The sequence below is a fragment of the Solea senegalensis genome, linkage group LG11 (assembly GCF_019176455.1).
Source record: "Solea senegalensis isolate Sse05_10M linkage group LG11, IFAPA_SoseM_1, whole genome shotgun sequence".
Classification (NCBI taxonomy): domain Eukaryota; kingdom Metazoa; phylum Chordata; class Actinopteri; order Pleuronectiformes; family Soleidae; genus Solea; species Solea senegalensis.
In genome coordinates, this window is record NC_058031.1 from 15482853 (window position 1) to 15505958 (window position 23106).

Consider the following 23106-nt stretch of genomic DNA (forward strand, 5'->3'; position numbering starts at 1 on the left):
ACTCTTTAAGGTTCACATAGAGATTTGCTAAAGGTTTGTGGAGATACAGTAATATATCAATAAGCATAAGCTTAATTAGCTGTACCTATACCTATGTTATGTAATCCAGTACAACTGCTTGGTTATAAATTGTTCATTTACAAATGTAATGATTTTTTGGAGGGGTGGTCATTTTACTATTATGTTTATTACAGTTTTGTTTTTTGAACTGCTTTGCTTTGTATTGAGAGATGTTGCCCTTCACATGCTGTATGTTGATATGATATAATTTAACCAAAATAAATGTAGCTTTTATGGCCAAACTGTGGTAATAGATCACATTATATTGTATAAATATTAATTGGCTTCGTTGGATACTTAATATCATTAAAAAATATAGAGTGAATACATTTCAGAATCTAACTGTCCACACTAATATTGTTGTTTCAATCATTTGCTGCATTATTATCATCATTGAAAGACTATTGTAATCTCACATGAAATGTTACTTTAGGTGACTTCTTTACTGGGTTTGTTGTAGACCAGTCCATCATGCACATGTGAAACGATTTGTTATTGGTTTGTCTACCAATCTCCAAAACTGCAGCTCTGTTTTTGTTTTTTGTTTTTTAAAATGTCTTTTTCTTGAGTGTTTTTGCACAACACAACACTTTCCCTCTTCATGTGTGCAATTGTCCTTAATTCTTGTTGGTAAAACCTCCCTGTTTCATTGTCTCCAAAGCTGTGAAGATGACTCCCCTCAAAAGGAAGACTACGAACACGACAAGCGTGATGAGGACGATACAGATGATGAGCGAAAGCCTGAGCAAGAACAGGAGGGGACAGAGAAAGAAAAGGAGGAGGAACGACAGGGGGAAGAGCATGAGGTTGATAGAGAGGTGGAACAACAGCAGATTGAAGAAGATGAATGCAATGAATACCCAGAATGCCCCTCACTAGGTTTTAGGGAGAGTGATGGAGAAAAAAGTCTAGACCTCATAGAATCTCCCAGGCCTCTGAGTCAGGAAACAAGAAACCTCACTGCCAGTGAGCTGCTGCTCAACAAGTTAGTTCAACACAAGAAATGTAGTACTGTAGAAATCTTTTGCTAAAAGAAAGACAACCTTTTAATCATCATCTCCTTTTCTTTCTTTCCCTCTCTGTCTTTTCTCTGTTTCCCTCGATTCTTCCTGCAGCATGTTTGAAAATGATGAGATCTCAGACTCTGATAAGTTTTTCGTGACACTGCCGAGGCCGTTGAAGCTGCTGTTTGCTCTTTACAACACCATGGTGTCCAAATCAGAGATGCTGTGCTATTTTGTCATCATCCTTAATCACATTGTTTCGGCCTCATTCCTCTCTCTCATCCTGCCGATTCTCATTTTTCTCTGGGCCATGCTGTCTGTGCCTCGGCCCTCCAAACGCTTCTGGATGACTGCAATAATCTACACAGAGGTAGTCAAACTAAAAAGAATCATTCATTTTAGAGAAAACAGACACCAGGGATACTGCTAGTCTTAAGATCGAAATGATTACTTGTTGGGGGAATAATACAAATTTAAATAAAATAAGGATCAACTTTTGTCTTCAACTATTCTTTAATCATTACTGATACCAGCTGTCAGTCACTCTGGTGTCCGCTAATGCCACTTACTGTGGTACTTAATCTTCTATTAACCTCTAAATGGGAACACAATTTACACAATTGAACACATGTTCGATTGAAGAACACCTGAAACTAATGACTCAGAATTTGACCATCATTAACTCCTCTTAACTGCAATTGATGTTCGCTTTATTTTGCATTTGATTTATTAATGTCTGTAAAGGTCAAAGAGTGTAACACTGCCGCTGAAAGATACTGTATGATTACCCTCCTTTGTGCCTCTAATGTCACGTTCCCTTTTCTCTCAGCTGACTGTTGTGGTGAAGTACTTTTTCCAGTTTGGTTTCTTCCCCTGGACCACATCTGCCTACAGAGGCATCAACGCTGAGCGGCCATTTGCCATGCCCAACATCATCGGGGTGGAGAAGAAGGATGGCTATGTCCTTTTTGACCTCATCCAGCTGCTTGCTCTGTTCTTCCACCGCTCTATCCTCAAGGTAAGCATGAAAAGGTTTTCATTATCACTTAATTCAGTATAGCGGTGAAGTAACGGTAATGGCAATAGTACGGTAATAGTTTGAAATAGGGAAGATGGTAATATCTAATCTGTCGTTTGTATTATGATCACTACGCTTGGTTATAACAATGGAGAATTTGAGTGGAAATGAATGGTATTTTTTAATGAAATGACTATAAAACTATTTAACTAGCTATCTTATACACTGATGGTAGCCTACTACTTGGATATCACTTTGGAAATAAGACAGTATTACTGTAATATTAGCTCCTCATACCTCATACACCATGTGCCTGTGACTGTACAGTGCCATGGCCTGTGGGACAACAAGGAGGTTGAGATGCCTGATTTCTTCAAGAAGATGAAGAAGAAAGTGGACAAGAAGAAGATGACAGGTGGAGATAAGATGGTCAGCAAAGAGAAAACTGCACGCAGACTGAAGTTCCTCCCTCTCCAGGCCTCCACCACATCCATATTCTGTAGACGGAAAAGAGGAGACGCTGCAGAATCTCAGTCTGGTGAATATTCAGAAAATGCTCAGGGTTTTCTATATTCAAATCTGACTTTAAAGTTCATGTTAATCTACTGTGAGAGAATCCTAATTCCACTAATCTATTCTTTTTGTTGTGAGCGGTTCTTGATTTTGCTTCTGATACTTGCTGTGCGACTAATATTTCACATTTTTATGTTTTTTTTTCCTGGAGAGGTGAACCCTAAGAAGCATCAGAGCAAGAAGATGAGACGACAACAAAACAAGACTCCTCTGACCAGGAGGCAGATGATCAGACAGCAGATCAGAGAGAGAATGTTACAGACCAAAGCTGCCATCATAGAAGTGTATGTTGTCTTGTTGTTTGTTATGGTTCTGGTGTGACACCTACAATGAACTGCTGTATACTGTATCAGCTGCCTGTAAGACGTTTTCTCTTTGTGCATCGGTTTACATCTCTTCTGTTCTGATGGATAATTGAAATGAGTCTTAGATTTTTGTCCCTAAAAATGTGTACCTGTAGATGAGTTTTACTATTTATATGAGATTATGACAGTGTACTTCTCTTTTTCCTCCAGTGCCCTTCACATCTACTTACCCATAAGGCAGTTTTTCTACGACATCATCCACCCAGATTACAGTCCTGTGTGTGACGTCTATGCTCTCATGTTCCTCATCGATGTAGTCAACTTCATTGTCACTATATATGGATACTCGGCTTTTGGGGTCAGAATCTTGTGTTTTTCATCAATGTTAGAACATTTACAAGATGCATTTACCTTATTTAAATGTACAGTATTTCGTGTACACCATGACACATCCAGGATGATCTTTGTCTGTGTAGAAGTACTCCTCAGCAGCTGACATCACAGAGTCACTGTCCGAGGACCAGGTTCCAGAGGCTTTTCTGGTCATGCTGCTCATCCAGTTTGGCACCATGATAGTGGATCGTGCACTCTACCTGAAAAAGTCCCTCCTTGGAAAGTGTGTTTTCCAGGTGGTGCTTGTGTTTGGTATACACTTCTGGATGTTCTTCATTCTCCCTGGAGTCACTGAGAGGTTAGATCCCTTTAACTTTCTATTGTTCACTCAGCTGTTGAATTAATATTTTATTATGTTCAATTATTCGTTCTGTTCAGTCTTGACAAACAAACCAACAGGTTGAATTCAGGAGACTCTTACATTCTTATTGTCTTTTATTTGTCTGCAGGCGGTTCAACAGGAATCCTGTTGCTCAGCTCTGGTATTTTGTAAAGTGCATCTACTTCGGTCTGTCTGCTTACCAGATCAAATGTGGTTACCCAAACCGCATACTGGGCAACTTCCTCACCAAGAACTTCAATTACCTGAACCTTTTTCTCTTTCAAGGGTATGGAATGCAAACATTGTTTAATAAACCTTCTCTCCACCGTCTAAGTATGTGTTATGAGTGTTGTAGGGTCTTTGACATTCTGTTATTTTATTTCTCAATTGTCTTTATTTTCCAAAAAGAAACTGTTGTAATTCCATCATCATCCTTGCTATCCTCCTCTTCTTCTTTTTCTTCTTCTTCCTTCTCTCCCAGGTTTCGTTTTGTTCCCTTCCTGACGGAGCTTAGGGCAGTGATGGATTGGGTTTGGACTGACACCACTTTGTCTCTGTCCAATTGGATTTGTGTTGAAGACATCTATGCTAACATATTCATCCTCAAATGCTGGAGGGAGTCTGAGAAAGTAAGTGAGAATGTTGTCATTATAACATGTATTGAACACAATGTCACTCTCTGAACTTGATGCATACATGTAAATAATATTGTTGCTTGTGCAAACATATGTACTCCCAAACCTCTTATTCATGATTTCCCTGATGATTATGATGATAGGACTTCTATTGTGGTTACATTGAATAATTGTGTCAAATTGGGAATTAAATCTATTTTGATCCATACTTGGTCAGAGCAAATTAGTAGTTTGAATAACTCACACTGATCAACTGATTTGTCATTTCTTTTTTTATTTTATTCTTCCAGAAATATCCGCACGTTCCAGGACAGAAGAAGAAGAAGGTGGTGAAGTACGGGATGGGAGGATTCCTAATCTTCGCTCTGATCAGCATCATCTGGTTCCCCCTCCTCTTCATGTCACTGGTCCAGTCAGCAGCTGGAGTAACCAATCAGCCGGTGGACGTCTCCATCCAGCTCAGCATCGCGGGATATGAGGTCATTATGAATTTGAGTGCATTCAAATACGTGTTAAGATTCAACTTTTAGTCTTTGTATGCTAATGTTCGTTGACAGTCTGGTGTTACACTCACTGATAATGGTTTTACTTATGTCCACTAACTGTGCATTTCAGGCCTTAGACAGTGTCCATCTCTAAAGTGAACATACAGCACATCATGTTTAACTGTCCATTGTGTGTGTGTGTCTGTTTTCACAGCCTCTGTTCACCATGAGTGCCCAGGAGCAGAACCTGGTTCCATACACAGAAAAGGGATTCAACCGACTGACCAAAGTCTACGCTACTCATCCAGTAAGATGCATGTCAGTTTGCTGTGAACACCAAACTGAGACTGGAGTCCTTTATCACTAGGAAGCATTGATGTGTGCGCTATAGTTTACCTTTTGTCATTGCTATCACCTGTCTTGGGCTAGTGTTATGAGCTATGACTAGTTCTGAAGTTTCTGGGTGAGTTGTGAGTACTAACATGACACAAGTGCAAACAATAAGGTGAAGAACATGTAATCAGTGGTATGGGAACTCAAAGCTGGAACAGGAAGTAAATGGCCTGTAATGGGAAAACAGAATGAATACCAAAATAAAATAGGAAATACATAGACAGTAATGCTTGACGTGTGAAGGACACAACTTCTTTTAGCCAAGGTTTGGCTAAAAAACATGATATGATATGTTACTACTGAAAAATAGAAAATATGATTTATTAATCTGTGGATGTCTGTTATCCCCCTCCCCCTTCTCTCTCTCTCTCTCTCACACACACACACACACAGTCTGCTATGCAGTTCATTATGAATTACTTTACAGAGGACATTGTTGTTGCTAAGATCAAGAGTGATGCCAGTCTGCTGTGGAGCATCAGCCCAGCCAGTCGAGAGGCCATGATACAGGAGCTCAGCAAATCTTCTCACATATACATGACCTTACGCTGGACGCTCATACGGTCAGTCAGTGTGTGTGTGGTTATACTCTGTATGTGTGTGTGTACTTGGATTTGTTGCCTTTTTAGGACCTCTCTGGCCTCTGACCCTGTCAGGACCAGTAGCCCTGGTGGTGACTAAAACCTGGTCCTAATGAGGCAGAGGAACTGGTTACGTTTAGGGCTAAGATTTGAATTGCGGTTAGGCATTAAATGGTTATGGTTAAGGTTAGTGATAATGCCTTGTCACAGATGCTTCAGTCTTATGTGCTGCTTAATACTCTCTTTCTCTCTCTCTCCCCTGCCCTCCTCAGGAATGCATCAATATCAATGCATGCAGAGTCAGTGGGAGAACACACTGTGAAGTTTGAAGACAAGACCTTAAGGGAAGGGATCATCCACATGCTCAAGGGCAACAGCAGCAAACCTGTGTGGGTCTCAGACAACATACACACACAAAAACTCATACCTATAGATTGAATTAGTATATTAGAATTATCATCCATCCATCTTCTACCGCGTTATATGAGTAAATGTATCAGTCAATATGATTTTATGCTACACTACACTGAATTTATCTGGAGACCTAAAATAATTATATAAAAACCATAAAAAATGTTCTGTATATAAAGTTTGACTGACTGATTTTAAAAATATACAGTTACAAATATGTATGTTTTCAGTTATTTTATTAACACTTTCATAGCCCAGACATGTGACAGTGTAGTAATTTATTAAATGTACTCAGGGGAAATGTAACTCAGTATGAGAGAAGATGCTTTTGTACATTACATATTTTCTGTTTTGATCTCAGAATGTGTTCAACTGTGATTTTTGTGTTCTGTAGGATCATTAACTCTCTGCTGCCAAAGTTCCTTAGGGGTCCCAAAGGACCAGAGTCCAAAATGGCTACCAGGATGAAAGTAGGTTAGTTACAGTTTAGTTTGATTTTTACAATATACATATATTGTTTGTTAACTAGAAAACGTAGTGTAGTTCTGACATGTATTGATTTCTTTGTTATTCAACTTCTTTTGCTACCTTTATTTTGGGGGGATTTTCTTTATTCTCTGTGTAGTTATATTAGTGAGTTCTGGACTTATCATAATCGTAATCATAGCATTCATAGACTTGAATTGAACCCCAGTATGTCTTTCTTCAGAGCTCTCGGACCGACCAGACCTCCAGACACTTGCTTTCTTCAGGCCCATGTCAGTTAAACTTGAGCAGGTCAATGGGACGTCAGAGAAAGATGCAGACCAGTGGTGGGTGGTGGAGGAGTGCTTACCTGTTGTCACCTCCACTGAGCCCAAGTGTAACAACATAGAGATTGTGGTGTTCAATGATAAAGTCAGCCCCTCCAGTCTGGGATTTTTGGCTGGACATGGGTAGGTAACAAGACACCTTTGATTATATACTGTCAGGGAATCTTCCTTGTAACTGTGACTGGACTTGGCTTGCTATCATTTCAGGTTTTAGGGAGACATTTTGATCTTCAGAGTAAAACTTGTGTTCCTTATTTCAAGTTTGCTGTCTTTCACAGAGGAAACTTGACCAGTGGATTGTGGTCCTCTATTCTCTAAGCACTTTAACTTTAGATTTCAGGCACTCAGCAGTACCATATCATTGTCGATACACACCGATGGCTGATGATGCTCATCCCCTCACCTAATTTCTCACGTGTGCGACATGATGGAAGACGACTGGTGCTTTTAACTTGATGGGCAATAATTCTTGCAACATTGTTCGGAGGAAGGCCTACATATAATGGCTTTATAAATTGACTGAGAAAATTTACTGACAAACTGTGTGTTTATAATACACTACTTAAAAACAAGAACAATGAGCAACAAACAAATAATCAAGTAAAGAATAAACCAATACCTTGTTTGACAAGGTATTTAGGTTATTTAGATTTTTAGTGTGGTGACCCATTTATTGTCCCTTGGTACATTTGTGCTCACCTTAGCACAGGTAACAATCACAGTTCAATCCATAGATAATCACAGGCACGTTTTCATTTAGTTCTTTCTGTTTCAGCACAGTTTAGTTTCCACTCATCAATGTCTTTGTTTGTACAAGCGCTGCTGACAAGCAACCTTTGATAAAAGAACACACAAGCAGTACTGTATTGTTTTCTATTCTCTATTGTATCTTTAAACATAAGGGAACTGATACGATAGAAAACACTCTTAATGCCCTGGTTCTCAAACTGTACATATACCACCAGTGGTACGTGAGCTTCCTCTGGAGGTACTTGGAGGAAAATCTGAAATACTGTTCTTTTGTATATACCAGGGTATGTGACCGGAGTGGAGCTGAGAAATTTTGACCAGAGTACGTAGAAAATGCTCCATCTTAATCTAATTTTGCTATACCAGTGTCTGAAGTACGTGAGAAAGATGAGGATGATGAGAGAGCAAATTATCTTATTGTTGGGAATAAATCTGCCTCTGTGAAAAGTCTATCTACTATTTGCACCACTGTATTTTAACGTTGGTGATAATGGTGTTACTTCTATAGCTCTCAAATGGTATTTAGTATAAAAAGTTGGAGAACCACTGCCCCTTTAATTTTACAGCGCAAAGGTCAGTGAAAAATGTATGGGTCATTTAATTTTATCAAAATGTCAGTGTTTTTAGAAACGACTCTCACACTGAGCCTCACTTACTCTGTCCACTCTCTCTGCTCCTCACCACAGCATCGTAGGTCTGTACATGTCCGTGGTTTTGGTCATAGGGAAGTTCGTCAGGGAATTCTTCAACGGGATCTCCAGATCCATCATGTTTGAGGAGCTGCCGTGCGTGGACCGAGTCCTCAAGCTGTGCACGGACATTTTCGTGGTCCGGGAGACAGGAGAGATGGAGCTGGAGGAGACGCTGTTTGAGAAACTTATCTTCCTCTTCCGATCACCGGAAACCATGATCAAGATGACCAGAGAGAAGAAAGACAGCTAGGATTTAACACTGTCTGGACGTATTAAAGCAAATAAAACTTAATTATTATGGTGAATTGTTACAGACGTGAATACAGTCAAAATTGGATTTGTGGTCTAAGCATAAACTGAAAACAAACAATCTTACTTTAACTAAGCAACATTAGAATTCATTTCTGATTAGACTATTACTTGTAACAAAGCTTTGTTTTTCATAAAATGTTCCCTATTCTAAATATTCATGCAAACATGCTGATTTAATTCCAAAGATTTCTGAAGTACTTTAGCTCTTTTTCTTACACTTGTGTTATCTGCTTAGAGCAAAAAGAAAGTAACTTCAGACTTAATTCAGGCAATGATTAATTAACGGTGACACCATTTAACTTGGACTGCAGTTAAATTAAGTACCTGCTTATCATATGTCCACAGGGTAATGCATGCATTTCTGGTTTTGAATTCAAGTTTATATTCTTGTCAAGTTCAATCATCACTATCCCTGCTTTTTAACAAACCCTTGATATGTTTATTGATCAACACACACACATACCTCTGTACTGACCAACATGTCCATGTACACTACTGCACTGATTTATTTATATCAAAATAAAAATTGTAATTACACATTATGTTTTCAGAGTCTCAATCAACAGTGCTGAGAAAACTACCAAATATCACAAGATAACTAAATGCATTTCAGATATTCATCTTTATTAACAAATAAAAGGGAAAACAGCAATTTCATTCTGGTCCGCATTCTAACAAGTCATCTGGATATTGTCCATCTTCCTTTTCCTCCTTCATGGTGTGCAGGAGATTCACAGGACCTCGAACCAGCAGGAAAATTATCTACATCACATCCTGCAGGGGAAAAAAAGAGCAAAAAGCTTAAAATATTTCTGTGACTGCAGGTGACACATAATAAATATACATGAACAGCAAACCGGTAACACCTAAATCACTCAATCATAAGGAAAAAAGAACTTCGCAAAAAAAATAGAAATGTATTATGAGAAATAATGTGCCACTTGCTTTGATCTAAGAAAATTGTGACGGCACAATAAGCGTGTGTTTAAGAGAGCATTAGAAAAAGAACTTATCATCAATATTTAAAGGACATTCCAAATATATTTGGTGCTGAATTGATTATTTAAATACTGCATTGTAAAGTAATTTATGTAAACACACCAAGTATAAAGTACCTTGAAGTTTGGGAACACACTACTAGTCAAGATTACTATCACAGTAAAAAGAAAATGAATTGAGTTACAGTATAGCTGAAAGATAAATGGCTTTTAAATTAATATAATTTAAACAATCCAATTAGTATTTGATTAACGGTTGTAGCCCTAGAGTATATACTTGTATTGGTTACATCTGGCATAAACATTGACCTTGTCAGAACCAGTAGTTCTCAGAGACACAAAACCTAATTTTTTAATGAACTGGTTAAGGTTTGCATGGATGAGTTTGCATGGTAACCACATGTGTGCATGGGTTTTCTCCAGGTTCTGGGTGATTAAGCAAATTGGACACTCTAAATAGACTGTAAATGTGAATGTTAGTGGAGGGTTTGTCTCTATGAGCTCCCTGTAATGGCCATCTGTCCAGGGTATACCCTGCCTTTAGCCCTATGTCAGCTGGGATTGACACCAGCACTGCAGCGACCCTCATGTGGAGGATAAAGCGGTATAATGAATCGTTATGTTTAAGGGTAATGCTTTGATTGAGCTGAATGAAAGGAACAATAACTCCGCAAACCTGTGTGTGCGAGACTGGAAAGAAAAGTGCAGAGGTCAGCCTCCTGTAACTGCTGCTAGCTAAGGTCTGAGAATATGATGAACTTACGCTATGCAACTGGTTTGGGTTTGAGGACTTTGACATTGGATTCTGCGGCCTTCTGCGCCTCGGCTCTCAGCTGTGGCTTCAGCGCAGCGCGCACCGCGCTGGCGCAGATAGAAGAGAAGCGGATGTAGCTGCAGAGAAGACACACACTTGTTAGCCGCATGCTAAAGGGCAAGCGAATATCAGTATGAAAAGTATGACTGTAACTGCTTCGGACACGCCAAATAACACAGAAAAAACACTGACAGAAAATAAACAAATGAACGGCTGCTAAATGACGCACGTGCTAAAAATTAAAAGCATAAAAAGGACAGCTAGCACGGGCCACTAGCATAGCAATGCAACTCCGGTAACATTTAATTATGATAACGACTAACACTTCGTTTACAGTCATGTTGACAATTCTTTGTAAACAACACGGAATCAGTCGGCAGACCATGACGTTGACTCGATAAATACATATTCTATCGAGTTTTACTACCTTAAGCCAGCCTGTCTCCAGTAAGCGACCATCTTGCCTGTGTTATGCCTTCAAGGACAGGTCGGATACGTGCGTGATGACGTCATTTCAGTTACGCAGGTTTCTGGGTTTTTTCCGCAACCAATAAGAACAGTCCTGAATCACGATTGACAGTTTATACGGTCTCTTTCCCGCCCCCTTGTGTAGTACATGACATATGTTAACGTTTGTCTATTTGGTTCGGTGCTGGACTGTACTGTAAATGACAAAATTAATGGGTTTTACTGATTATTGGATTGGAAAATCTTTATTTTCCCAGAAAGGAACATTTTTTTCACACATGCACAAAAACCCACAGATGGGACAAATTATCTATTTGATTTGGCCCTGGCATAGCCAAACCTCCCCCTTGTTGACAGAAGTTTAAACAAGAACATTGTACATTTTCTCTGTTTTCGATTGTTCTCTGTAAACCAAAGAAATGGCGGGGCAGGAAAATCTCAGATTAGCAATTTCTGAAATACTCTGACCAGCAACTATGACATGTTCACTAAAGTCACTTAAGTCACCCTTCTCCCCATTCTGATGCTCAATGTGAACTTCAGCAGGTTGTCTTGACCATGTCTGCATGCTTTGCTGCCATATTTAAACATGTTTATTGGCAGCCAAATTAGTCTGCCATCTAGTGGACAGAACAAATTTGAACAATTTTCACCTGTTTGTAAACAAAAAATGTTGTGCCTCTCACAGCAGAGTTTAGGACAAATATTTTTTCACTCGTGATATGAAGTTTTACTATTTGATGTTCAAATCATGACTATATCCACTTGCCACTCTAACTAATGTACTTTCAATGAATTAAAAGTACTAAATGTACACACACAATTACTGTACAGGCAAGGTAAAGGAGACCACAGAAAAACTTCTGGAACAAGAAGCTAAATTTCATAGAACTCAGAGCATTTGTTTTCTGTGACTATATTAAAACGTACAGACAGAGGCTATAATAATGTGCAATGTAGTGTCTTATATCGCTTTTTCGGCACAACCTGGGCAGTCTGATGAAATTTTGACCAACTATATAAACACACCTGAGCAAAAAGTTTTTTGTTTTTTTTATCCAAAAATCCGATTGAATTTTTTTTATTTCTCTTACTGTCACAGACTCAAAAATCGAGATCAATCCCTTTTCAAAGCTTGACATTGTAAATACATTTATTCCAAAACTGTGAACTTGCACAAATATATTGCAACCATAAATAAAAACGTAAATGTCCAGGCGGATTTTCTTGTCAAGGCATGCTATTCCGCAACGTCTTTCAAAAGTCAGTCTATGCATGTTACTTAAAGCCTTTTCTTGTTCCCTCCCTCTTTCCCAATAACATCGGTCACACTGTCACCGGCTCCCGTGCCTTGACAAAAAACACTGTAAAAATGAAGATCTGGTCGTCAGAGCACATTTTCAAGTGAGTACTTTTGGTTTGCGATGACTGTTTAAACAAATACGGACGTTTATTAACCGATTCGCCTCTCGTAGAACCAGGTGTTTGCTTTCCATCCACACTTTCTCGGCAACAGCTGCTAGCCGCCTTAGCTGCTACGGCTACACAGAACTTCACACAAAGAGCCCAACACTTTCAGTAAAACTACAAGTTACCTAAACTAAACATTTGTCTGTGTTTGTTGGCTAACACACTGAGTGGCCAAACCCCGGTCGCATTCGCTTATGAGGTAATTTAGCTGCTGTCGTTGTGTCACTCTTTGACCGCTACAAGTGAAGCGAACAGCTTTAGCTAGCTCAGTGAACTGGTAGGTTAGCTTTAGCCGCTAGCCTTGAGCCAGCGTCGGGTCATCTGATGCTAGCTGCTCAAAAAAGTGTACCGTGTTTGACGTGAACGATTAAAGCATCATGTCTGCCTCAGATTGGTACAAGTGTTAATGGCAGAGATTACGTATGTGACATCGTGCAGTGTGTTACATAATGTCAGAACTAGATACTTTGAGACGATTGTAATGTATATGTAGCAATGTTACATATATGCTCTTTCTGGTTTGTCCATTTTCTGTTGAAACATGGCAACATAAGATTGTAAAGCATGTATACACTGATACTAACACATGGTAGTATATCCAATTTCTAATAATGAACCTCTGCTAAATTTCATAAACTTGACCTAGAATGCCTTTAAGGACCTTGTTGTTTCTAATGTCAGTATTGTTTTTGACAGCCACCCATGGGAGACGGTGACAAAGGCAGCAATGCAGAAATACCCCAACCCCATGAACCCCTGTGTGTTTGGTGTGGACGTTCTAGACAGAAGTGTGGACACACAGGGACGATTACACAGCACCAGACTGCTCAGCACAGAGTGGGGACTACCTGCCATTGCCAAGTCTGTAGGTTTGAGAATGGAAAAAAAATGACTTGAGTTTAAAGGAAGCTGTATAGTGACTGATGATGTGAATACTTTCTCTTTGCACCTTCATGACTGTATTTTGTCCTATTTGCAGATCATTGGGGCAACAAGGACATGCATTTATGTTCAGGAGCATTCAGTAGTGGACCCTAAAGAGAAGACCTTTGAGTTAAAATCTACAAATGTGAGTAGTGCTGATGAAGAGATGTGATTGAAAACACTTTCAATAAGATTTCTTGTTGTTTGACACTCACATAGTGATAATTGTTTATCAGTTTGTTTTATTTTAAGTCCAATGGCGATTTTATTCTGTCTACCCAGATCACATTCACTAACCTGATATCTGTGGACGAGAAGTTGACCTATAAGCCACATCCACAGAATCCGGAAAAGTAAATATCTTTATAGTTATTAATTCTATTCCTGTGAAACATCTTTGATTGAAAGATTACAAAAAAGTAATTGTTTATATATAAAATTCCACATCATGCTTTATGTTTTTGGAGGTTTGTTGTGACCTTTTTGTTTGTGTTTTTCAGAACAGTGCTGACACATGAATCTCTGATCAGTGTGAAAGGTGTCAGTCTGAGCAGCTACCTTGAGGGTCTCATGGCCAAGACCATCTCTGTTAACGCTGGCAAGGTGACTTCAATATGACAGTTTGACTTGTCAATAAACCTGTCAGTGAACACTATCGTTCACTAATGCCTCATTTGTCTGTTTCAGGGTCGGGAGGCCATGGAGTGGGTCATCATGCGATTAAACACAGAAATCGAGGAGCTGGCAGCGACTGCTCGTGGTACGATGCGTGCTCCCATGGCAGCAGCTGTTGCAGGCAAATGATAACGGCCTACCCCGCTGCTGCTTCCTACAACTGCCATGAACCGATGGACCTCTCGAACATTTTCTCCTTTAAGGGGACTTCTCATCTGCCAGCACAGCCTAGTAACCACAGCCCCATCCTGTAGTATGTTTGTATGTCACAAGTTGCTTTTCCTCCCTCCTCAGCAGTCTGCTCTGATGAGTTTGATTGTCTGTGTGGACTATGATAGGGAGTGTTGAGCCGATCATATCTAAAATGAAAAACAAGAAGGCAACACAAACTAAGGCAGGGTTGAATTGGACTCCACTTGAAGCTCATATAACTTGTAGACTTGTGTGTTAAAGCTCTTATTCTTTTCTAAAGTTCACACTGTGCCTCTACATCATTCATTAACTTCCTCTTTTCTAACCCTTCTCTTCCAACTTCACTTGTTCGTATTTCCCGTTTTTATTGTTTCTAAATCTTTGTAAACACAAGTAGCACTGGCAATAGCTGAAATTAAGTCACTTGCCGAGATATCCCCAAAGACAAAAACTCCTCAATGCAAGCAGACTGTAAGTAGGGTTGGGTACCAAACTTTTGATGGTACAGACACAAAATGGATTATCATTTCAAAATAGGCTGTTAGTCCTGCAACCCAAAACGGTGTAAGAGGTGGAGTGAAACTGAGGCTTTCTTGTTAATTCAAAGAGTAAAGTATCAAAAACCTGTACAGTTGGATACCAGTACTCATTAAATTTGCCAGAGACTTAATCAGGTGTAGTGTAACATTGAACTAGCATTTTTTTTTTTATCTCCTTTTTTAGAAATGCCAAGACTTGAGTATTTGTTTTACAGTCTGAAAATCCAAGGCTGTGTTCCTAGATGTGTTTGTTATCAATCAGAGCTAAGAGCAGGTGAAGTGGCCAAACAGCACTTACGTGGTACTGGAACACAAATTGCATGTTGTCCTGTTGAGGTTTGGTCCAACCAACATTGTCCCGTGTTATCAGCTGGAAGTCTGCCTGTTTTTCACCTTGTGTGTGTTTATAAGGTCCACAGCTCAGCAGCAGGGGTTGGAGAAGTTACAGTTTTGTACAGTGATCAATGTCACCTTTGGTTTGTTATTTATTGAAGGCTTCAGAGCAGACAAACAAAGCAAGAAGAGTTTAGGTTAAATTAACCCATGTTTCCCATGTAGTCTCTTATTTCCATTCAGTTTTTTCTCTTCCACTGAAAATGTGCTGCATCGTCAATTCCAAAAATTTTAAGAACACAGACTTGAATGTTCAAAACTCTTTTTAGACAGTGCAGAGCTGCAGCTACATGTTATTCATCCCCAGTGTTTTCAGCGTTGTGGACACTACTGGGTTCTTTTCAGGATCATTGGGTATGCAACATGAAAAAGCCCCTATCAATTGAGCTCTTCGAAACTGTTTGTTTATAGTATTATTTATGATCAAACTGCCTATACACTTTTATATATTGTATATTTGTATTGGTGATCATTGACAAAGGCTGGCAAATTCATTTAATTTAGAATCTGTAAGTGGTGGTGCAGTTTTTACCATTTTTACAGAGTTATTGACTTTTGTTCAATTTGATAAATACCTCCGAGATGTAGAGGCAGTATTGCGTAACTTAGTGACATCACAAATTTTCCCAGGTGCCGCCACACAGTCTCGCTCCACTGTCTTTGATCTCAGTTAAGTCTATTTTTGTATCTCAATCCCATCATTGCGTTGTCCAGCTCAGTATCCTTCTGTTCAAAGTCTGCTTTGTTCCTTAACAGTTGACCTTCCTATCTTCAGTATCAACACATCAAGTCCTTTTCCTGACTGAACAAAATGTGATTTTTCTATGGGGAACATTTAAAGTACAGGTGGCTGTAAATAGGCTTATATTTATATTTTGCTGTTGTGTTACATTCCAAGAATGTGAACATGTAACAGAATCTGAAAAGTGTGCACAGAAATGTTTCAAAATAAAGAGAAGTCAGTGTTTCATGAATCAAGTCATAGTCCTTTATTTCTTAATTTTTATTTTTTAAATGTCTCAACTTAAACTAAGAGTTCTTTAAGTAGAACGTACAGCTGAAACCATTTCAACTCCCGGTGTCTCCACAGATAAGCACTTCTGTACTGAGGAACATCGCTTTGAATGAAATGGACATGCATAAAAAGTTACAACAGCTTTAATGAGACGGTCTAAATACAATTTTAAACCAGTATCACAAGCGGTTCTGAATGGGTTCGAGCTCCAGGGCGTGCAAGTCTCCGTGTGCCCACGTCAACGTTTAAAACAAACTTTCAGCAACTTAAGTTCGTCAACTTGTCCAAAGTGACCTCACCAAGTTTGAAGGTGATTGCCCAAAAGCTGTAGGAGTTGATAGTTCAAATACCAAATGTCATATTGTCTGCCATCACCAGGGGGCACTGTTTTCAAAATTGAATATTTTCATACAGAACTAATAAAAGTCTACTTGATCATGTTTTTAACCTGAAAAAGTTAATTTTGTGCTGGTGTGGTCCAGGTGTTAGTGGACAGATATTAAGTAGAATCAAACCCAGCCAGTTGGACATCAGTAGGTATTTTGATGAAATTAAAACAAAAAGCCCTGAAACCCTTGATTCTGCACAGAAAGTTGTATAACTTTCAAATCCATGTAATGAATACAAGTAATGAATGATATATTATATTTATTTGTATGCATAGCAGACAATTAACTATTTACATTTTTCAAAAGGTTGTCAGGGATTACATGCGCCTGACAAAGTCCTCACTCTCTAAGGCTTTCCAGTTTGAGCCTTGCTTCCTTGGACATGTGACCCTGAAGCTGAGTTATCTTGCTGATAAGACAAAATGATGAAGTCATTAATGACACTCACATATTATGGGATGTAAATTGTTGTGAAAATTGGATTAACAGTTTCCTAAACTATCCAGTTAACCTGGAGTCAAACTCAGTTCCACATGTGTACATGTCTTTGTCTTTGTCCAGGGAGATGGAGTGCAGATGCAGGGACATAAATCAATGATTAAGATTTAAGATTGTGTTGGACAGTGAGGAAATCTTGCTGTAGGGATGGTCTCCAGTGTATTCATACAGTGTTCAGTATTAAAATGCGTTCTTTATCCATTCTTACCTTTTCCTCTGTCACTGTGTAAGTATAACACGTGTTGTTTTTAAACTCTCGGTTCCCTCTTTGTCCTTCTTCTTAGCGTAAACGTCATCACGTTTCAGACGCAGTCTCTTCTGTGACCCAATCAGAGTTGAGTGGGTGTGTCACGTAGTGGTCTGCAGGTCTGCAGCTAAACCCTCTTCAATAAAGTGGAGACTGATTGATTGGTGACCCAACACACCTGCTAGTTTTTACGCAGGTGTTTTTAATCAGCCGATTTCCTCTTCTTCTTCCTTCTCCTCTCGCCAACAGTTCCCTGCTGTTACTTTGAAGAGAAGCTGCACGAGCCGTGGAACGAAAAAAAGACGTGAAAGAAGTGTCGCTGCTTAACTACTGAAACTGTTCCGGAAGGAGCGAACTTGTGGCGATAATGCACCAACCAACCGCAATGAAACCTTAAAAAATAGGGAACTTTAAAAAAAAGAAGAGAAGAGAAAACCACCGCGGCGTGACGTCAGACGCCGAAAAGGTGGCCGCGTGGTGCATCAGCACCTGTATAAAAACGCAGCAAGGCGCTCCAGGATGGCGTGTTCGACCTGGTCCAGATTGGTGGCCCGTCCAGAATTGTGAGTAACTTTTGTCAAATTATCTTAATGGTGACTCTGTTTGCTGAATTATGTGCTCAAGCTTAGCTCAAAATTAGTCTTACCTCAATATTCAAGCTGTGCCTCATTGACAACCAGTTATCTGAATTAGCAGCCGTTTTGTCTGGTTACATATACAGCAGTTAAGTCATTGGTTTAAATGGGGCTGCAACAAATTTCTATTTTCATTAACCTGTGATTTATTTTCATGTTTGGTCGATAAAATGTTAAATGTTTACTGTTTCTAAATTCAGTTATTTGGATTCAGTTATTGCTCAAATAGAGAAAGGTAATTGGGGAAAAAAAGCGGAAATTGGAAAAACCAGTCGTTATCCGTTTGATTTTGTAAAGGAATATTGAGAAAACAAGTCTTTATTTTAATAAACGAATGATACATGGATTTTCCTAGGCTATTTTTCAGCCATTCTGTTTTTAATTAAGCCATTTTGGCTGTGTTGAATGAATATAACTACATTTTCCAGAGGATATTCGGTTTTGGTTAACTTTAGAACCTTCATCTCTGTTAATTAAATTATCTTAAAATGGCTAAGCTATGCGAGAAATTCCTCATGTGTTCCTAGCAGCAGAAAACGCCACCTTCCCAGAAACGGCTGTAGAAACATTATAGTAATATTTCTTTTCCACTTTAAACAAGTTGGCTACTTCAGCCTGAAATATACATATCAAATATTGATAATATTTTTGAAAATGTAACCCTTTAAATGCCAGTTTGTTTCGGTCGATGATTTCCGTAAGATACAATTCAAGGTGTATTTGGTTATTATCAGTCCCTAAGTTCGGTCAGTGATTGGCAGCAACATTGATTTTGTTGCATTGTGTTTCTGCAGTGTCAGATTTAAAACTAACTTAACGAATTTGTTCCTGGGACCAAAAGACGCCCCATTGAAAATACTATTTTTGATCCCACATTTATCTTAAGATGAAAAAATGCATTTCTTAAATTTTCATGTTGGACTACTAGCATTAAATTCAATTTTTTATTTCTCCACGAGGTGGTGCTACTTTCCCCATTCAAAGCATGCAGCAAATTTTCTGCACATTTCTTGCTACTGAAATGATAAGTGTGTTCCACTATTGATGTTGGATAATGGTGTATGTATTAAAAATGTGAGTGTCTTATGTCCAACTTCATAAGAGTTTTTTTTTTGACCATACTGTGTTATAAACCCCTTCAATAATAAAAACAAGAAGCCTCTCAGCACTTCAAAGATACCTTAGCAGCAGGAACCAAAACAAAGTTGGGTTTTGTTTTGAGTCTTGCTTAGGTAGTTCTAGTATGCAGGTGCACTGCAGCCATGGTTATAAGTATGAGCAGTAGTGTAGGAGTAGTCATTTTGGAGATGGAAAGACTTTACACCACACAGGAGACTTTGGAAATGATCATGAACAAAGCCTCAGAAGTAGAAACAGACAAGCTGTAGTCCAACTGATCTGAAGATGAGTGTGAAGTGGAGGAGGATGATGCTTTTATGAAGATGCACACACTGGTCTCTTACATCCCCTGAGGAGCCAAGAATGTGCTACTCCAGAAGCAAGCGTTGAAAGGAAGAGAAAGCCCATCAAATATTACAACAGATGCAAAGGTGTCGATAACCTTGATCAGGTAGGTGCCATCATGCATCAGTTCTACACACTTATTTATTGTTACTCTAAAGTTCTAAATTATATGTAGGGTTTTTTGTTGCAAATTTGCATTTTTGGTATAAAATAAATGTGTATCATGAGAAAGAATACTTGGGTATTTTTTATATTGTGTTGGGTGTTTTTTTTTTTTTTTTTTTGTTAGGTTGTCAGCACCAACCCCTGCAGAAGCAAAATAAATTAGTAGCCGCTGGCCCTTTTCACAACCTGGTGGACATTTCGCTGTACAACACCTTTATCCTGTCGTGGGAGAGATGCTGGTGACCGCCCCCACATCGAGAGGAGAGGGTGCCTTCCCTGCTCATCAGCTGCTGCTGGAATGTTTCATATCTGCAGGGTGCTGTTGCTGCTGCTGGCCCTTTTCTCATGAGTAAATCTGAGGACAGGAAGCGGTGCCATTGTGTTGTACTGAAAAAAAGACCAGAGTTGGCAGCACCTGCTGCAAATGTGGGGAGTTTACATGCAAAGACCACAGCCTGTCCATTTGAAGTCTCTGCTTCACCTGAGCTGAACTCTCAGACACATGCTACTCACTCACATCTGCTATCAGCCATCTGTATCTTCAACTGCCCCATGTTTTGTATTCAATGTTCTTCTCTGCAAAATAAATGTATTTTATGCAAATGATTTGTTTTATGTTTTTGTGAAGTTATGTGTAAACATAATGGCCTTTATAGGGTTAAATTGCCAAACATTAATATTTGGTGTGTTTTTCAGGCTGACATAGTTTTAAAGTATTTTAAAATGGAAAAAAATTAACTTACAATTACAGCAGTTTTTGAGAAGTTGATAATTTCTATTGCTAGGATCAAGTTTGACAGTTTTCTTTTTTAAAATCTGATACTGCAAAATAACAATTCGACAATGTTTCTGCCAATCATTGACCCATCCCAGGGCCTAACAATAATTATCAAATTATCCTTGAAATGTATTTTATTTTGTGTGTTTTTTTTAATCAAAACAGTGGAGTTGTGAAAACAACCTGGCCTTAAAGGGTTAAAATCTCAAATATTTGATATGTATGTTTCAGGCTGAAGTAGCTTTAAAAGACTGACTCATTTAAAGTGGGGGAAAAAGATATTAATATTTTTACAGCAGCTTTGGAAGGTGGCATTTTCTGTCTTTCGGAACAAATTAGAGTTTTTTTTTTTTTTTAAAGGAACTCAAGGGTTAAATGTTTAAAAACATTCAGGGTTATACATGTCTTTTATAATTCTAAACCATTAATGTAGTCATTAAAATACAACCTTTTTTAAAGGAACAACCTGCTTCCTGCTCACGGAGACCTGGTCGGACTTGCCATATACAAAAGCCTGAGGCTGTCAAAAAAGGTGAGTGACACCTTTAGAGATAATTTACTGCGTCATTGAAAATGTTATGGCTAATTTTCATAATGTATTTAACTGATGGCGATATGTCATTAATTTCATCACACACATATATAAGTTTTATGTGTTTTTAAAGAGTGTGGCTGTATGAGGTACTGACATTTCTATACTTGAACTTAAACTTTATATCTCAAACTGGGTGAACCATGTTTTTACCTCATACAAACACATTCTAAAACACCTTACCTAGTTATTTTACACCTGTAACAGTGTTTTTTTTTTTTCCCCCCCCAGATTGATCTTCATAAAGACTGTCAAATAGTAGGTGGCATAATTTAATTCTGGGTGGCCGCTGTGTCCCCACTCTTTCTTGGCCGCTGTGCCTACATCTATCTGCATTGTCCAACATGGCCACGTTCTTTATATTCTCCTGCTTTCCATCTGTCAAATAGCTGAGGGTTGTACATGGAGCATTTGCCACAGGTTGGTTTTGTATGTTCCTGTCCACTTTATTAGGTGGTCTGAAATCTGGTCCTTGTTGGTTATATTTTTGTGGAACTGCTGAGCGAGTGATTTGAAAGAATGAGGTGACTGATGAAGTGTTTGAAATTCTCTCTCTGAATGAATGGGTTGTGCGTGACTGAGATACCTGGATTGAATAGTTAAGATGGTCTGAGAATATGATTATGTTCAGCAGTTCACATTAAAGTAGATATGGTGTCTTGAAGGGCTTAGATGCTTGATAAGTTATAATGCACTAACATTTCCTTTTTAGGTCTGTCTACAAAGGGTGAGTCCATATTTTTTTATTTCTTCTCTCTCTATGGAGGCGTTTTCTTGCCTTGCCACTGTGCCCTTAACAACTTTTTCTTTCCAACTGTTTCTTTGGACGGTAAGTGACACGCAGGCCGCGGGCCATCGCTCTTCCGGCCGCCGTGTCGATCTGTCCTGGCCCTCCTCGTGCCTTTCCTCACTTTAATGAAAACGTGTCTCTAAAAGGAAAAAAGTTGAACTGCTTTCTTTAGCACTGAAATATAGTGATGTTGGAGGACCAGATCTTACATGAGGTTTAAATGGATGTTGGTGTACTGTTAAAGCTAGATGGTAGGAATAAAATTAATGTTGTGCCTTGTACACTCTGTCACAAGGCTTAGACTTCTTGGCCGCTGTGCCTTTGTTTTTTTTTTCTCTTTTCCATCGTGGCCATTAATCTACCGTTAGCCCTAGAACGTTAAAATGGATCCTGGTGATCTACAAACACAGTACCTGGCTTTGGATGGCAGCCGTGCCATTGCCTTTGTATTGCCATACGTCCTATAATTGCAAGTAGGCCATGATTGCTAACTGTCCCCGCGCCTTCATGGCCTACTTGTGTTATTGTACGTCTGGCCTTGCGCGTATAGTCATTTTACATAGGCAAACATGGGTGCCTTCCGCGTCCATGCACAGTAAGTGAACTAACCTGTACTTTTCTTCTAGCATCATTCAAGAGGAGCACCGACATCACTGCATGTCCATCTTAATTAGATTGCGTTTTAGTTAAGGTAAAATTTCAAAAGTGCAGTTTTTCTTTCTTGCTTGGCCGCTGTGCCATTACTATACCTGCTCTGACCTGAATCTCGATTCTTCATGGCCACTGTCATGACTGTGCTTGGTCTTGGTGTTTATGCCAGTCTATAATTTCTGATCTGTTTTTCCTACTAAGTTTTCGTGTGGGTGTGTGTGCGTGCGTGCGTGCGTGCGTGCGTGCGTGCGTGCGTGCGTGTTGACTGACTTGGAGTGTGTGGGTGTGATGACTTGGGTGTGTGTGTGTGTGTGTGATGACTGACTTGGGTGTGATGACTGACTTGGTGTGATGACTGACTTGGAGATGACTGACTTGGGTGTGTGTGTGTGTGATGACTGACTTGGAGTGTGTGTGTGTGATGACTGACTTGGAGTGTGTGAGATGACTGACTTGGTGTGTGTGTGATGACTGACTTGGACTGACGTTTATCTGACCTTTGGACCAAGACTAACACTCCAATTGACTTTACTGCACCAGAAAGGTGAACATTTATGCTGCAAGATGCACACCAATTAGACAACAAGCAAATTCAAATTCTTTCAAAAACTGGTAAAATGTTTACCTTTCAGGTAAGTATTAAAGGCCTTTGCCACATGATCT

At 39.2% G+C, this 23106-nt stretch overlaps 3 protein-coding genes across 3 annotated transcripts in view; 2 read left to right on the plus strand and 1 right to left on the minus strand.

The window, feature by feature from the left end:
- si:dkey-11f4.7 (piezo-type mechanosensitive ion channel component 2) overlaps positions 1 to 9283 on the plus strand; it is a 28966-nt gene extending 19683 nt beyond the window's left edge. The window contains exons 41-56 of the mRNA XM_044037271.1: positions 722 to 1045; positions 1176 to 1434; positions 1894 to 2082; positions 2410 to 2620; positions 2807 to 2939; positions 3171 to 3318; positions 3437 to 3651; positions 3803 to 3961; positions 4157 to 4304; positions 4601 to 4789; positions 5010 to 5102; positions 5582 to 5751; positions 6042 to 6158; positions 6575 to 6654; positions 6890 to 7115; positions 8429 to 9283. Coding sequence (XP_043893206.1) covers positions 722 to 1045; positions 1176 to 1434; positions 1894 to 2082; positions 2410 to 2620; positions 2807 to 2939; positions 3171 to 3318; positions 3437 to 3651; positions 3803 to 3961; positions 4157 to 4304; positions 4601 to 4789; positions 5010 to 5102; positions 5582 to 5751; positions 6042 to 6158; positions 6575 to 6654; positions 6890 to 7115; positions 8429 to 8684 — 2917 coding nt within the window. The 3' untranslated portion in view covers positions 8685 to 9283. The remainder of the gene's footprint in view (positions 1 to 721; positions 1046 to 1175; positions 1435 to 1893; positions 2083 to 2409; positions 2621 to 2806; positions 2940 to 3170; positions 3319 to 3436; positions 3652 to 3802; positions 3962 to 4156; positions 4305 to 4600; positions 4790 to 5009; positions 5103 to 5581; positions 5752 to 6041; positions 6159 to 6574; positions 6655 to 6889; positions 7116 to 8428) is intronic.
- A 66-nt stretch (positions 9284 to 9349) lies between these two features.
- Positions 9350 to 11071, minus strand: atp5f1e (ATP synthase F1 subunit epsilon). The gene is made up of 3 exons (XM_044037272.1): positions 10986 to 11071; positions 10508 to 10635; positions 9350 to 9520 (listed from the first exon to the last, which is right to left on the minus strand). The coding sequence occupies exons 1-2, from the start codon at positions 11015 to 11017 to the stop codon at positions 10509 to 10511; spliced, it is 159 nt and encodes a 52-aa protein (XP_043893207.1). The 5' UTR covers positions 11018 to 11071; the 3' UTR covers positions 9350 to 9520; position 10508.
- A 1258-nt stretch (positions 11072 to 12329) lies between these two features.
- On the plus strand, positions 12330 to 16193 carry LOC122777904 (PRELI domain containing protein 3B-like). Its single transcript, XM_044039439.1, has 6 exons — positions 12330 to 12430; positions 13193 to 13361; positions 13476 to 13565; positions 13703 to 13773; positions 13921 to 14023; positions 14108 to 16193. Exons 1-6 carry the CDS (start codon positions 12399 to 12401, stop codon positions 14222 to 14224), a joined length of 582 nt encoding a protein of 193 aa, XP_043895374.1. The 5' UTR covers positions 12330 to 12398; the 3' UTR covers positions 14225 to 16193.
- Positions 16194 to 23106: the final 6913 nt, after the last annotated feature.

What these genes read in the sequence shown, in the direction of transcription:
- atp5f1e (XM_044037272.1), bottom strand. Translation starts at nt 11,017, where the DNA reads ATGGTCGCTTACTGGAGACAGGCTGGCTTAAG. An exon ending in TGGAGACAGGCTGGCTTAAG is followed by an intron (nt 10,636 to 10,985) that starts GTAGTAAAACTC and finishes TCTTCTCTGCAG; the next exon opens with CTACATCCGCTTCTCTTCTA.
- LOC122777904 (XM_044039439.1), top strand. Translation starts at nt 12,399, where the DNA reads ATGAAGATCTGGTCGTCAGAGCACATTTTCAA. An exon ending in CATCCACAGAATCCGGAAAA is followed by an intron (nt 13,774 to 13,920) that starts GTAAATATCTTT and finishes TGTGTTTTTCAG; the next exon opens with AACAGTGCTGACACATGAAT. An exon ending in TCTCTGTTAACGCTGGCAAG is followed by an intron (nt 14,024 to 14,107) that starts GTGACTTCAATA and finishes TGTCTGTTTCAG; the next exon opens with GGTCGGGAGGCCATGGAGTG.